Source organism: Delphinapterus leucas, chromosome 11, assembly GCF_059928025.1.
Source record: "Delphinapterus leucas isolate spDelLeu-1000000601 "Yukka" chromosome 11, BTC_Dleu_Yukka2, whole genome shotgun sequence".
NCBI lineage: Eukaryota > Metazoa > Chordata > Mammalia > Artiodactyla > Monodontidae > Delphinapterus > Delphinapterus leucas.
Window position 1 is genome coordinate 92313435 of NC_143139.1, and position 11725 is coordinate 92325159.

At 57.3% G+C, this 11725-nt stretch overlaps 2 protein-coding genes across 4 annotated transcripts in view; both read left to right on the forward strand.

Annotated features, from left to right (window-relative positions):
- Positions 1 to 9070, forward strand: GCAT (glycine C-acetyltransferase). Of its 2 annotated transcripts, none has more exons than XM_022596918.3 (9): positions 1 to 264; positions 1753 to 1883; positions 3128 to 3229; positions 3702 to 3848; positions 4431 to 4585; positions 4721 to 4803; positions 4999 to 5170; positions 5553 to 5674; positions 5955 to 6277. In XM_022596918.3, exons 1-9 carry the CDS (start codon positions 66 to 68, stop codon positions 6104 to 6106), a joined length of 1263 nt encoding a protein of 420 aa, XP_022452626.1. In that variant the 5' UTR covers positions 1 to 65; the 3' UTR covers positions 6107 to 6277. The 2 variants fall into 2 exon arrangements, with proteins under 2 accessions (XP_022452626.1, XP_089777422.1); XM_089921296.1 differs by lacking the exon at positions 5955 to 6277 and adding an exon at positions 8814 to 9070 and having other exon boundaries at positions 2 to 264.
- GALR3 (galanin receptor 3) overlaps positions 5592 to 11725 on the forward strand; it is a 16075-nt gene continuing 9941 nt past the window's right edge. Inside the window, exons 1-2 of one of the 2 annotated variants that reach the window (XM_089921297.1) lie at positions 5592 to 5674; positions 11031 to 11408. In XM_089921297.1, the coding sequence (XP_089777423.1) occupies positions 11050 to 11408 (359 nt within the window). In that variant the 5' untranslated portion in view covers positions 5592 to 5674; positions 11031 to 11049. Of the gene's footprint in view, positions 5675 to 9227; positions 9985 to 11030; positions 11409 to 11725 lie in introns of those variants that run through there. The other variant, XM_022596919.3, reaches the window with a different exon arrangement.

The following is an 11725-nucleotide window of genomic DNA, read 5'->3' on the forward strand; positions in this document are numbered from 1 at the left end:
AGGCCGCGGCCGCAGTGCGCAAGGCCGGGAGCGGGCAAGGCCGGGAGCGGGCAGGCGAGGTGGGCATGATGTGGGCTGGCCGCGTCTTCCGCGCTGCGCTCTCCGGGGCACCCTGCGGCCGCCGCGCGCAGTCAGCGCTGGCTCAGCTGCGTGGCATCCTGGAGGAGGAACTGGAAGGCATCCGCGGAGCTGGCACCTGGAAGAGCGAGCGGGTCATCACGTCCCGTCAGGGGCCGCGCATCCACGTGGACGGCATCTCCGGAGGTAACTCCCCCTCCTGGGAATCCTCAGACCTGGCCGGGTGTTCGAGGGCCGTTCTGAGGCTTTCGCTGAAATGCGAGGTCCTGGAGGCAGTGGGCGGGCGGGAGCGCACACGTAGCCGCTGGACCCTTTCCCGTCTGTCAGACCGACTTGCCGCTTCCCACAGTTAACTCTAACCTGGTTAGACCAGTTTCCACGGAGGCAGGTAATTTGCCCTTTGAACACCTTTCTGGCTTAGAGGGCAGGGCTGGATCGATCCAACCCTATGAAAACGTGAGAAACAAAGAGAGACAGCTGGCTCCCACCGTACCGCTCAAAGAAGGGTGGTAGGAAGGTGGCAACAAGAAATCACGCATTTCTGGAGCTGCTGCTTTGTTCAGGCTTCTACTAATTGCTTCACGTGGACTCCTGCAAACGTCAGAACGTGGGAATGACTAATCCCGTTTACAGACGAAGAGGCTGACGCTCAGAGATGTGAAGTGGCTTGCCTAAAAGCCCCCAGCTAGCTGCAGGCAGAGCTGGGCTTTGGCCTAGATCTTCTGGTATATTGGAGCTGGAAGGTCAGCTAAATGGCCATAGAGACCAACCTCCTGGCCAAAATCACAGGGAGCAAGGGGCTCAAGGGCTGTTGCAGAAGTCACACCATGAATTGGCCCACCAGGCCTCCCTGGTTTCTGTCTCATCAGTGGTCACTGCCCATCTTGTCTGTGCCAGACCCCAGGTGGGTGCTGGTTACAGACAGTGCCCCCCCAAACTGCCTTCTGCCAAGGAAGTAGGCATGGAATCCTTGGGGCTGTTGTGCTCATTTGAAAAACAGAGGCCCTAGGAATTCTCTACCTTTCCCCAGGGAAGCTTGGAGCAGGGCAAAAAATGGAAAATTAGCAGACCTAGGTTCTCATCGTGTTTTTGCCTCTCCCAAGCTGAGTAAACCTTGCCCTCTTGAAGCCTTAGTTTCCTCCCCGGGTCACCTGTGTTCACTTTGGGCTTTATAATTCAAGGGTCAAGGTCTCAGAGGCAACCCTGCTGGGCATGCAGTTCTGTACCAGGCAGCAAAGTCAACTGTGTAGAGTTTGGGGACCGAGGCAGGCATCTGACGCAGCCCTCGTCTTTTACCCACGAGGAAACCAAGGCCCAGATGAGGGGTTGTTGGTGGTCTTCAGGGACAGAAGAAGCCAGTGAGGAAGGGCTGGTTCCTCTGGGTGAATGTGATCCAAAGCCAGAGTTTAAACTTCTCATCTTTCAAGGTGTAGCCCTGAGAGTCATTTTCTAACCCTCCCTCTCCTGTAGCTGTTGGATTTGGTGCTTCCGAGGGGCTCCCAGCTCCCCATCCTGGCCTCTGCCCCAGAACAGACTATACTGTGTAGTTGTTGCCTCCTCAAGGGTGAATCCAGGTTCATGTCCTCTCTGAGTCCCCAGGGCCTAGTACTGACACCTTTGCAGGCCCTTCTTGGCCCTGAGCTGCTGTGTCCATTCCCCCGTCCTCCACCTCAGGAATCCTTAACTTCTGTGCCAACAACTACTTGGGCCTGAGCAGCCACCCCGAGGTCATCCAGGCAGGTCTGCAGGCCCTGGAGGAGTTTGGAGCTGGCCTTAGCTCTGTCCGCTTCATCTGTGGCACCCAGGTACACAGTAGGTGTTGCCCAGGCCGGGGATGGGCGGGGGAGGAAGGGGGGTGGCCCCCAGCGTTGGGCGCTGACTCCAGATGTCTGCTTCTGCCGTTAGCAGGGCTAGTTTAGGCAGCTCAGCTCATCCCACTAGAGCTGTCCACTAGAAAGGCTGGGTTCAGGCTTCTGTTTTGCTGTGAAGCCTTGGGCAAGAAACTTTCCCTCTCTGAACATCCATTTCCCCACCTGCAAAACAGAGCTCCTTACACCTGTTCCTCCTTGGGAAAGGAAGAAGAGAAGGCAGGGATTGAGATTAAGGTTTCCGGAGCTATTCTGCCTGATCTCAGTTCCCAGCACCATTTATTGGTTCTGGTACTGTGGGCAAGTGTCTTAACTTCTCTGTGCCTCAATGCCTTCATTGGTAAAGTGGGGATAATTTTACTTAACAAAATTATCCCAAATTAAAGAGTTAATACATGTAAAAATGCTTAGAACAACGCCTGGCACATAGTAGTGCTCAGTAAATGTTGGTTATTCATTTTATTTTGTAAATGTTACAAAATGAACTTTTATAAACATGAAACTTCCAGTGCTTGCTATGAGTCAGGTGCTATTTTAAGGACATTACAAATATTAACTCATTAATGCGTATAATAATCCTACGTGATAAGTGCTGTTTTTGCTCCTGTTACAGAGGTGAGGACACTGAGTCCCAGAGAAATTAAGTGACTTGCCCAGGGCCACACAGCCTGTTGTGGCGGGATTTGAACCCACATGGCCTAGCTCAAGAGTCAGTGCTTCTGAGTTCTTGTGATTATTATTACTTGTCCTTTCAGAAAGGTGAAGGTGAAATGAATGGAACTCTTGACTCCCATCCAGGGCACTTTAGACTGGACAGCTTTCAAATCTAAGAAATGGAGGCCCAAATGAACCTAGAGTTACTTATGTAATCCTCTTTTTTGCCATTAAGCAACAAAGGCACTCAGTTTGATATCGGGGAGACACATCTTCCTTTGCCATTAGCACCCGTAATTCTACCATCAAACCCCCATTATAAAATGAAGACCCAACCAGGAAGAAGGGCGCCTAGTGGGCCCCTAATTCCTCAGTGGGAACCATGTGCCAGACTCCTGTTGGCTCTGGGTGAACCTTGTGGTGCAAAAAGTAGGAGGATCCGATTGTGGCCCTGTGAGCCTCTGTCCCCAGGACTTGTCCCAAGTGGCCCAGAAGGCGTTAACACCTGTTTCACTCACTTACTTCAGAGCATCCACAAGGATCTAGAAGCAAAGATAGCCCGCTTCCACCAGCGGGAGGACGCCATCCTCTATCCCAGCTGTTTTGATGCCAACGCCGGCCTCTTTGAGGTGTGTGAGGCCACGGGTGGGAGTTGGTGAGACCTGCGAGGCTGTGGAAGGCTTGGGAGTGTGCAGTCCAGAGAACTTGGCTGGATGCCCGGTACCACGCCGAGAGGCTCCAGTGTCTATTTCTTATGGAGGCCAAGGTTGGGCCAGTAGGTCTCCAGGAGGAATCCTGGGGCTTACAAGGAGGCCAGCTTCCAGGGCATTTGGAGGATAACCTACTTCAGCTGGAAGGCTGAGGGTGTTAGGGGCCACACATTCACCAAACATGTTCTCATCTCCTTTGGCTAGAGCAAAGGCCCTGATTCAGCCCAGTCCTGGCGCTCTGGGGACCAAGATAGAAGCAGAGGGCTCCTGGCCTCCCTGCCCAGGAGAATGCCCTGGTTGGCAGTGAAATATTGATTAAGGGGGAGTCATAAGGGAGGGAGAGACCCAGGGTGGTTGGGTGATGGCTCTACTCCTAACTGCCTTCTGCCAGGCTCTGCTGACCCCGGAGGATGCAGTCCTGTCGGATGAGCTGAACCATGCCTCCATCATCGATGGTATCCGTCTGTGCAAGGCCCACAAGTACCGCTACCGCCACCTGGATATGGCCGATCTGGAGGCCAAGCTGCAGGAGGCCCAGGTGGGGCAAGGCCTAGCGGTTCTAGGGGCCAGGACTGGGCTTCTCCTCAGTCTTACTGCTGCACCCAGCACTACCCCCACCCCCACCCCCACCCCCGCCCCCCGGTGAAGGAAGCGAGGCTTACAGAGGCCAACCCCTCACTCACAGACAAACAGCCTGAAAGTTCGAAACAACCAAGATTTGAACCCAAATTCTCAGACCCAAAGCTTTATTCCGTTGCACAATACTGCCTTGAGTTTTAGTAAGCACCCTATGCATGGCAGTCCCCTGCTAGGCATAAGGGTGGGATGAGCTTATGGGCAGAACTGGCCACACCCCATCCTGCCCTCTGGGAGAGGAGGCTGCGAACATTCTTCCTGCCCAGTGCTGAGTGTGGCTCCAGACTGCCCTGGAAGAGGTGGGTAAAGCTCAGAGAGGCCCCAGTGAAGCAGAGGATGTACCAGCTTCAACATGGTGGTGCTTACGTGCTCACCTCTGTGCTGGGCACTGGGCGAGCTGAGCCTTTAGAGCCCCGAGCAGCACAGAGAGTGAGTGGTTTGGCCCAACTCATGATACCGGCCACCTTCTGTATCTTCCCTGCAGAAGCATCGGCTGCGCCTGGTGGCCACCGATGGGGCCTTTTCCATGGATGGCGACATCGCACCCCTGCAGGAGATCTGTTGCCTTGCCTCTCGATATGGTGCCTTGGTCTTTGTGGACGAATGCCACGCCACTGGCTTCCTGGGGGCCACAGGACGGTGAGAGCACACGGCACCTGAGGCCTTGGGTTGGACTCCAGGGCGGGTGGGAAGCCGGGAGGCCAGCCCCCAAGCCCAATCCGTGATCCTGGGCACTCAGGTGGCCAGTGGTGGCAGTGGCAGCTTCCCTTGCAGGGGCACAGATGAGCTGCTGGGCGTGATGGACCAGGTCACCATCATCAACTCCACACTGGGGAAGGCGCTGGGCGGAGCATCAGGTACCTGCAGGCTTGTGCCACTGGGCTCCCCTCATCTACATGCAGGGCCCTGGAAGAGGGGAGGTGGGGGGGGGAGACCTGGGGCTGCAGGGAAGGAAACAGCGGGGACTGTCCTCTCAGGAGGGGCATGGGGTAAGCTCTGGTTCCTGGCCTCTGACTGCCCCCCTCCATCCCCACCTCTGTCCTTGTTCTCAGGGGGCTACACTACAGGGCCTGGGTCCCTGGTGTCCCTGCTACGGCAGCGTGCCCGGCCCTACCTCTTCTCCAACAGTCTGCCACCTGCTGTCGTCGGCTGTGCCTCCAAGGCCCTGGACCTGCTCATGGAGAGCAACGCTGTCATCCAGTCTATGGCGGCCAAGACCCAGCGGTGCGGTCTCGGGCAGGGTGGGGCCATCGGGGGCGAGGAAGCTGGTGAGGGCCTGCCCTGCATGCCTGCGCAGGCCCTAGCTCCCTGCCTACGAGTTCTGCCTCTGCCCATCCCACTTCCCCAGCGGGTTGCACTGGGACTCGGCTCTCTAGGCCAAGGGCTGCCTGCTTGCCCACCTCCCTCTTCTCCCTGGCTCTTCCTTCCATTTCCTGGCACATTTCTCTGCAAATGCTCCCCATCTGCCTCTCTGGGTCTGCATCTCTGTCTTTGTTGGTCCCTCCTGCAGACTTGGCCACAAACCTTGGGTCACATGCCCATCAGGAGAGGGTGTGATTGCTCCACAGCCCCCCAGCTCCCTGTGACACCCAATTTGTGCCCACAGATTCCGCAGTAAGATGGAGGCTGCTGGCTTCACCATCTCGGGAGCCAATCACCCCATCTGCCCTGTGATGCTGGGTGATGCTCGGCTGGCCTCTTGCATGGCGGATGACATGCTGAAGAGAGGTAAAGGGGGCCGGGGCATGAGGAGTGGCTGTGGGTCCTAAAAGAAAAGGAGGGAACCCCCTAGACTGTGAATACCCCCCTTCCCCCTGCTCTACTACCCCTCTTAGACCAGCTGTCTGTCCAAGCTTGAAAACCCTAGGCCATGAGGCAGTCCCATGTCTGAGATCTTGGGCAGCTCCCTTCTCCTCTGTGGTCCTCAGAAAAGGAGGAGCTGTATATCATGCCCCAAAAGCCTGTCTGGCTCTGGTGAGCCCCAGGTTGACTCTCTCTACCCTCCCAGGCATCTTTGTCATCGGGTTTAGCTACCCCGTGGTCCCCAAGGGCAAGGCCCGGATCCGGGTCCAGATCTCAGCGGTGCACAGCGAGGAGGACATTGACCGCTGCGTGGAGGCCTTCGTGGAGGTGGGGCGGCTGCACGGGGCACTGCCTTGAGTCCTGGGTAGTGACAAGCAGAGCCAAGGTCCCCCTCCGTCCACAGTGACAGAGAGGGGGGCCTTTGACCAGCCCAGGCCAGAGGCTCTGAACTCTGTCAGTCCTGGGGCCAGGCTGGGGTGAGGCCTGTGCTTGTGGCTGTGAGTGTGAAGTAACAGTGTGGAAATTGGCTGTGACGTGTTGGTCTGCTTTATTCTCTCGGAGCAGCCCCAGTCCTGCGCTGGTCGAAGAATCGGCAGGAGCTGGGGCTCTGAGGGCCAGCTCCTGAGGACTGTAATAGATCTGAGAGCTCACCGCCTCCCCCAGATTAAGATGGGACCCAGGCAGCTCGGGTAATAGAGGCTGGAGCCACTGTTTGGCTCCGTTGGATTCTTTCTCGCTGTAGAGGGCAGCTGAGCCCCAGCCCTGCAGGCCCCTTCCCGCGCCACCCACCCGCCTACTCTGCAGCCTTGGTGGACACCTCGTCCTCTGCTGCACATCCAAAGGATGGCCTACAGCTGCCCAGATAAGAAGGGGCTGGGCACCCAAACCCATGTTTGGGAGAAGCAGAAGATTCAGCCCCAGAGGAAAGATTGTCTGTCACTATTGGTGAGGCCCCCGATGGTCTGGAACTCTGTGTTCTAGCCCACTTTGTTCCTGCCTCTGTGGCCTTAGGCAGGCTCCTCCCCCGTGTGTGCCTCAGTTTCCCCCGCTGTACCAAGAGTGGCTGTTATATTGGTATCGGGGCCTTTCCATTTCCGTATTCCCGAGGCCTGCTGGTCTGAAGATCAGCCGCCAGGGGGCGTAGCGAGCTCAGGCTCTGCTATCGCCCCGCCCCTCCAGACTTCTGGCCTCGGACTCAGCTGTTGCTACAGCCCCGCAGGCAAGGCCCCACCCTGCCTTGCCCCCGACAATGGCTCACTGCTTCCCTGCTGAAGATGACTGTCCCCTTCCCGCAGTCGCAACCCGTGGTGCTTCTCTCTCCATTGCCCTCCCCACCTCAGCCTTACGGGCACCTGGTGGGGGTAAAGGATGGGTTCTGAGTCACCGCGCCTCCAGCCTCAGCATGTTGTGGGCTTGGGAAGCTCGTAGTTTGCTGGCGATAGGGCAGGGAGGATGAAAAGGCCCTTCTTCATTAACGATGGGACCATGTTTCTGGCGCCCCGCATCCCCAGCCCCCCCTTCAGCCTGGGTGTCTAGGGATGGACAGTCTGGGTGAGCTCTGGCCCAATCCATTAGGATCTTAATGCTGGGATTCTGAGAATCCTAACCTGTGATCCCGAGGAGCTTGAGGCTGGGGTCCAGGAGTTCGGGGTGCTAGGGGCTGCAGCCCCAGGGGAGGGGGCTGCTGTGGCCACATCAGGGGCACAGACACGGGTAGGGCATCTGGCACTAGGTGCACTCCTACAGCAGCAAGTACACACAGCCTGGTGCCAGCCCCTGGCCAAGCCAGCAGCTTGACGTGCATGGTCTGCTCAAGGTGGCAGGTCATAGTGGGTGGCCATGAGCAGCCACGGGGTGACAAATCGCAGTAGGTGAGGCTGAGATAAGGTGGACCTAGGTGAGGTCCATCAGCCAGTGGCGCACAGCGAGCACCGTTGCGGCCTGTAGTTCCCAGGCGCCGCCGCTGACATTGTGGGGCGGTGGCAGTGCCTCGACACCGTGGGCCAGCTGGTCGCGGTAGAGCACCGCGTCATCAGACAGCTTTCGGCGCAGCGTGTGGAGCTGTGCGGGCCCAGGTCCACCGCGGCACAGCTCCTCCGCCACCATCCAGAGGGCTCATAGGAGGTGCCAGCAGGTGCAGTGGCAGCTCTGGGCACACATGCTTGGGCTTGGGCACGTACTGGTCATCGCCAGAGGCCAAGACAGGCTATAGGGCCGAGGACCAGTCGCGGACAAGCTGCACTTACACACCCTGCAGAGCCTGGGTCTCTGGGGACCACTCCCAAGGCCCATCACCTGTCCTCTACGTTGGGTGCGGGGTTCAAGGCCACAGTCACCAGGAGCAGCGGTTGGAGCAAGGGAAGACGGGTGCCTGGGGCCCGCTGGGACTCGGGCCACAGCGAGGCGCCCTTCCTGCCTTCCCCACAGGTGGTCTCTCTGGTTGCCACCATCCTCCCTCCTCCTCTGCTATCATATCAGCAGCTCAGCCTTGCTGCTGCTGGGAGCTCTGCCCTAGTACCGCCCCTGCCCATCCAGAGCTTAGCCTCCAACAAGGAGGGACATGGTGGGCTGGGGGCTCCCAAGCGGAGGGAGGACGGTGTGTCAGGGACCTCGGGGCTTTCAGGGTCCAGGCCTGCCACATTCGTGAGTCCAGGCTTCTGGGAATCTAACAGTGCATTACTTTCATACAGGGTGGTTGTGGACCCCTAAATTCTTAAATCCCACCACACCAAGTCTGGATCCTACAATTCTGCTCTTCAGAGATCACACGATTCTACGATTCTAATTCCTTAATTCAATTTTGATAGCTCTGAATTCAGGTTTGGAGAATCTAGGTATGATCCCTAATATCTTCAATTCAGTGAGTCTCTGCTTCCAGAAACTGGGGGATGCGCTGCATCTGGGATGGGTGACATGAGGCTTTAGAGGTGCCTGAGCACTGGTGAAAATCCCAGGGCCCGTGGGAAGCCAGCTCTGAAGAGTCTCTTCCCGGCTCCTCAGGCCTTGGTTACAAGTCCTGCCTTCATCAGCGTCCCCTCAGACTGTTTTCTCTCCCCTTTCACAGACTTCTTGACATTCGCCCCACCCTCCCAGCTTCTAGAAAGACACCACACAGTGCCTACCAGCTCTCCTCTCCCTTAATTCATTACAGACAGCATCCTGGCCCCACTACACTTGTCTAGTTTTCAACAACCACCTTGTTGCTGAATCTAATGCACCTCACACCCCGGGTGCTGGCCTCCTACCCTCTGGAAGCATGTGGCCATGTGGCCCACTCCTCCAAGAGGTCCAGACCAGAACCCCATGACTGAATGATACAGCCATTCACCGAGACCTAGTAACCTCTTCGGCTGTTGCCTGGACAAGAGGCTCCTAATGGCTCACTCATTAAATCGCTCCCCTTCTATTCATCCTTTTAACCCCAGGCCGTAATAAACTAATTACACAATAAATGCGCAGGTCCTGTCCCTGCTCTAGAACCTCCTCTAGTTCCCCATTCCCCTCAGGCTAAAGCCAGACTCTTTGGACAGACACATAAACCCTGCAGGCTTCGGGCAGACTGAACCCCTAGAACAATCTTAGGGAAACTGGTGGGTCTCAGGATTCTCAGGCGCCAGGAACAGTAGTTCTATCTGAAGTCTGCAGCAAAGGGGCTCCTGGATTCCTAGCATAGGACACGCCACTCAAGACTAGGAGTCCCGGGACTTCCCTGATTGTCCAGTGATTAAGACCCCGCGCTTCCAGTGCAGGGGGTGGTCGGGGAACTAAGATCCCACATGCCACACAGCGCGGCCAAAAAAAAAAAAGACTAGGGGTCCTTTCTGAGCTTCGGTTGGAGCCCTTCTTGGAGCAGGGAGCAGAGACGATGGGGAAGCAGGACCACAGGAGGTGAGAGGGCCAGGAATGGACTGGGCCCTGGGCACAGAGGGGTTAACTACAAAGCGAGAATCTCAGAGAGCGAGATCAATGGGTTACTCGCTGCAGAAAGAGGCAGAAGCAACGCAGAGAGGCAGAGGAGAGCCGGACAGAAGAGCATGCCATCCGGGGGAAATCAGGGAATGAGGAGGAAGTGCCCAAGTCCAGCTCAGCAGAGGAAGGCCAAGGAGAGGAGGGAGCCTTGGGAGGCAGACCTGTACCTGCAGGTAGGCACCAAGGGGTGGCCACTGAGCCAGGAGGCAGCTTCAGCCTGGCCGGTTCGCCCAGGATCAAGCAGGAGCCCAGTGCCCAGGGTTGAGGTAGGTGTCGCCCATCCTGGGCTTTGCGGGGACCTGCTGCATGCTGGGGTGGGAGACACAGATATCACCTTTCCTTCCTCCTCCCTGCCTGGCTCCCTTGCCCTTAATACGTCCAGCCACCCCAGAGGTCCAAGCATGCAGGGAGCCCCCAGGTAGCAGTCGATATGGGCCATGGGTGGGGCAGGGGTAAGAGTGAGCGCAGCTTGCATAGATGCTCGTGTGCGCACACACACGCGCGTGCACAGATTGTCAGAAGCGCTACCTGTTACAGGCTCTCAGATGAGTGCTCCAGCCTTGGAGTCAGGGTACCAGGGTGGCAACAGCCTCAGATCTGCCACTCAAAGTGTGGTATTAGCCTCCCGTGTCCCCTCTCTGAGCCTCAATTTCCTCATGTGTAAAAAGGGGGCAGTGACTTATATGGTTCTCCCAGCTGTGCCACTGTCATGCTCTCACTAAACTGGACTATCAAATGGACGTCACCCATGTTTGGCTGAATTTGACCTATGTCCCAAAGTCTTCCTTAGGACTTCCCTGGTGGTCCAGTGGTTAAGACTCCACCCTTCCAGTGCAGGGGGGCGTGGGTTCGATCCCTAGTCGGGGAACTAAAATCCCACATACCGCCCCCACATACCGCGTTGTGTGGCAAAAAAAAAAAAAAAAGCCTTCCCTGTATTTCAGATCCCCATTGAAAAATCAGCTCCTGGGGTTGGAGCTGCCCCTGCCCCCACCCCACTTTGCCTGTGTCTTTCCCTGTATCATCGGCTGAAGGTGTCTATCAACTACCTAGTCAGCCCTTCGTGCCCTGGGCTATGGCGGTGTTCCCCAGGAAACTGAGAAACCCACCTTAGACACCAATGAGACTCTGTCAGGAGCTTGCACAGTGGGTCCCAGTGGTAACTTTTGTCTCTGTCCCCACCCCCACCCCCATCCCCCACCAGCTTCCAGCCCATGGGACGTGGCCAGGCCCAGGGTGGGGGACTAGACCCCTGAGTTGAGTAACCAGAGTTGGGGGCTCCTGCCTGAGGACTCCAGCTTCTCTTCCTCAGGTGCCTGTTTGATGAGGAGATGACTGATGCCCAGAACGTTTCGCTGGACAGCCCAGGGAGTATGGGGGCTGTGGCAGTGCCCGTGGTCTTTGCCCTCATCTTCCTGCTGGGCACAGTGGGCAATGGGCTGGTGCTGGCAGTGCTGCTGCAGCCCGGCCTGGGCGCCTGGCGGGAGCCGGGCAGCACTACGGATCTGTTCATCCTCAACCTGGCAGTGGCCGATCTCTGCTTCATCCTGTGCTGTGTGCCTTTCCAGGCCGCCATCTACACGCTCGATGCCTGGCTTTTCGGGGCCCTCGTTTGTAAGGCTGTGCACCTGCTCATCTACCTCACCATGTACGCCAGCAGCTTCACGCTGGCGGCTGTCTCGGTGGACAGGTGAGCTGTGTCAGGGACCTGGCCGGGTCTGGGCTGGGGAGGGAAGACCTGAACAGATTCTCATTGGCCTTAGAAAGGAGAGAATGGGGGACCAAAAAGGGACATAGGAGGGGGGAAAAGGAACAGCTCCCTGGCCCCCGCCAACCACTCCCTGGGCACCTGCAGGGCATGCTTGAGGGGATCATCCTGCCCTCCCCCCAACTCCATTGGGAGCTTCCGGAGAACATCTCTGTGTCCCAAGTGTTAGCTCAGGGCCTGGCACATGATGTTCTGTAAGAGCGAAATGAATGGCAAAAGGAACACACCAATGAATTCAT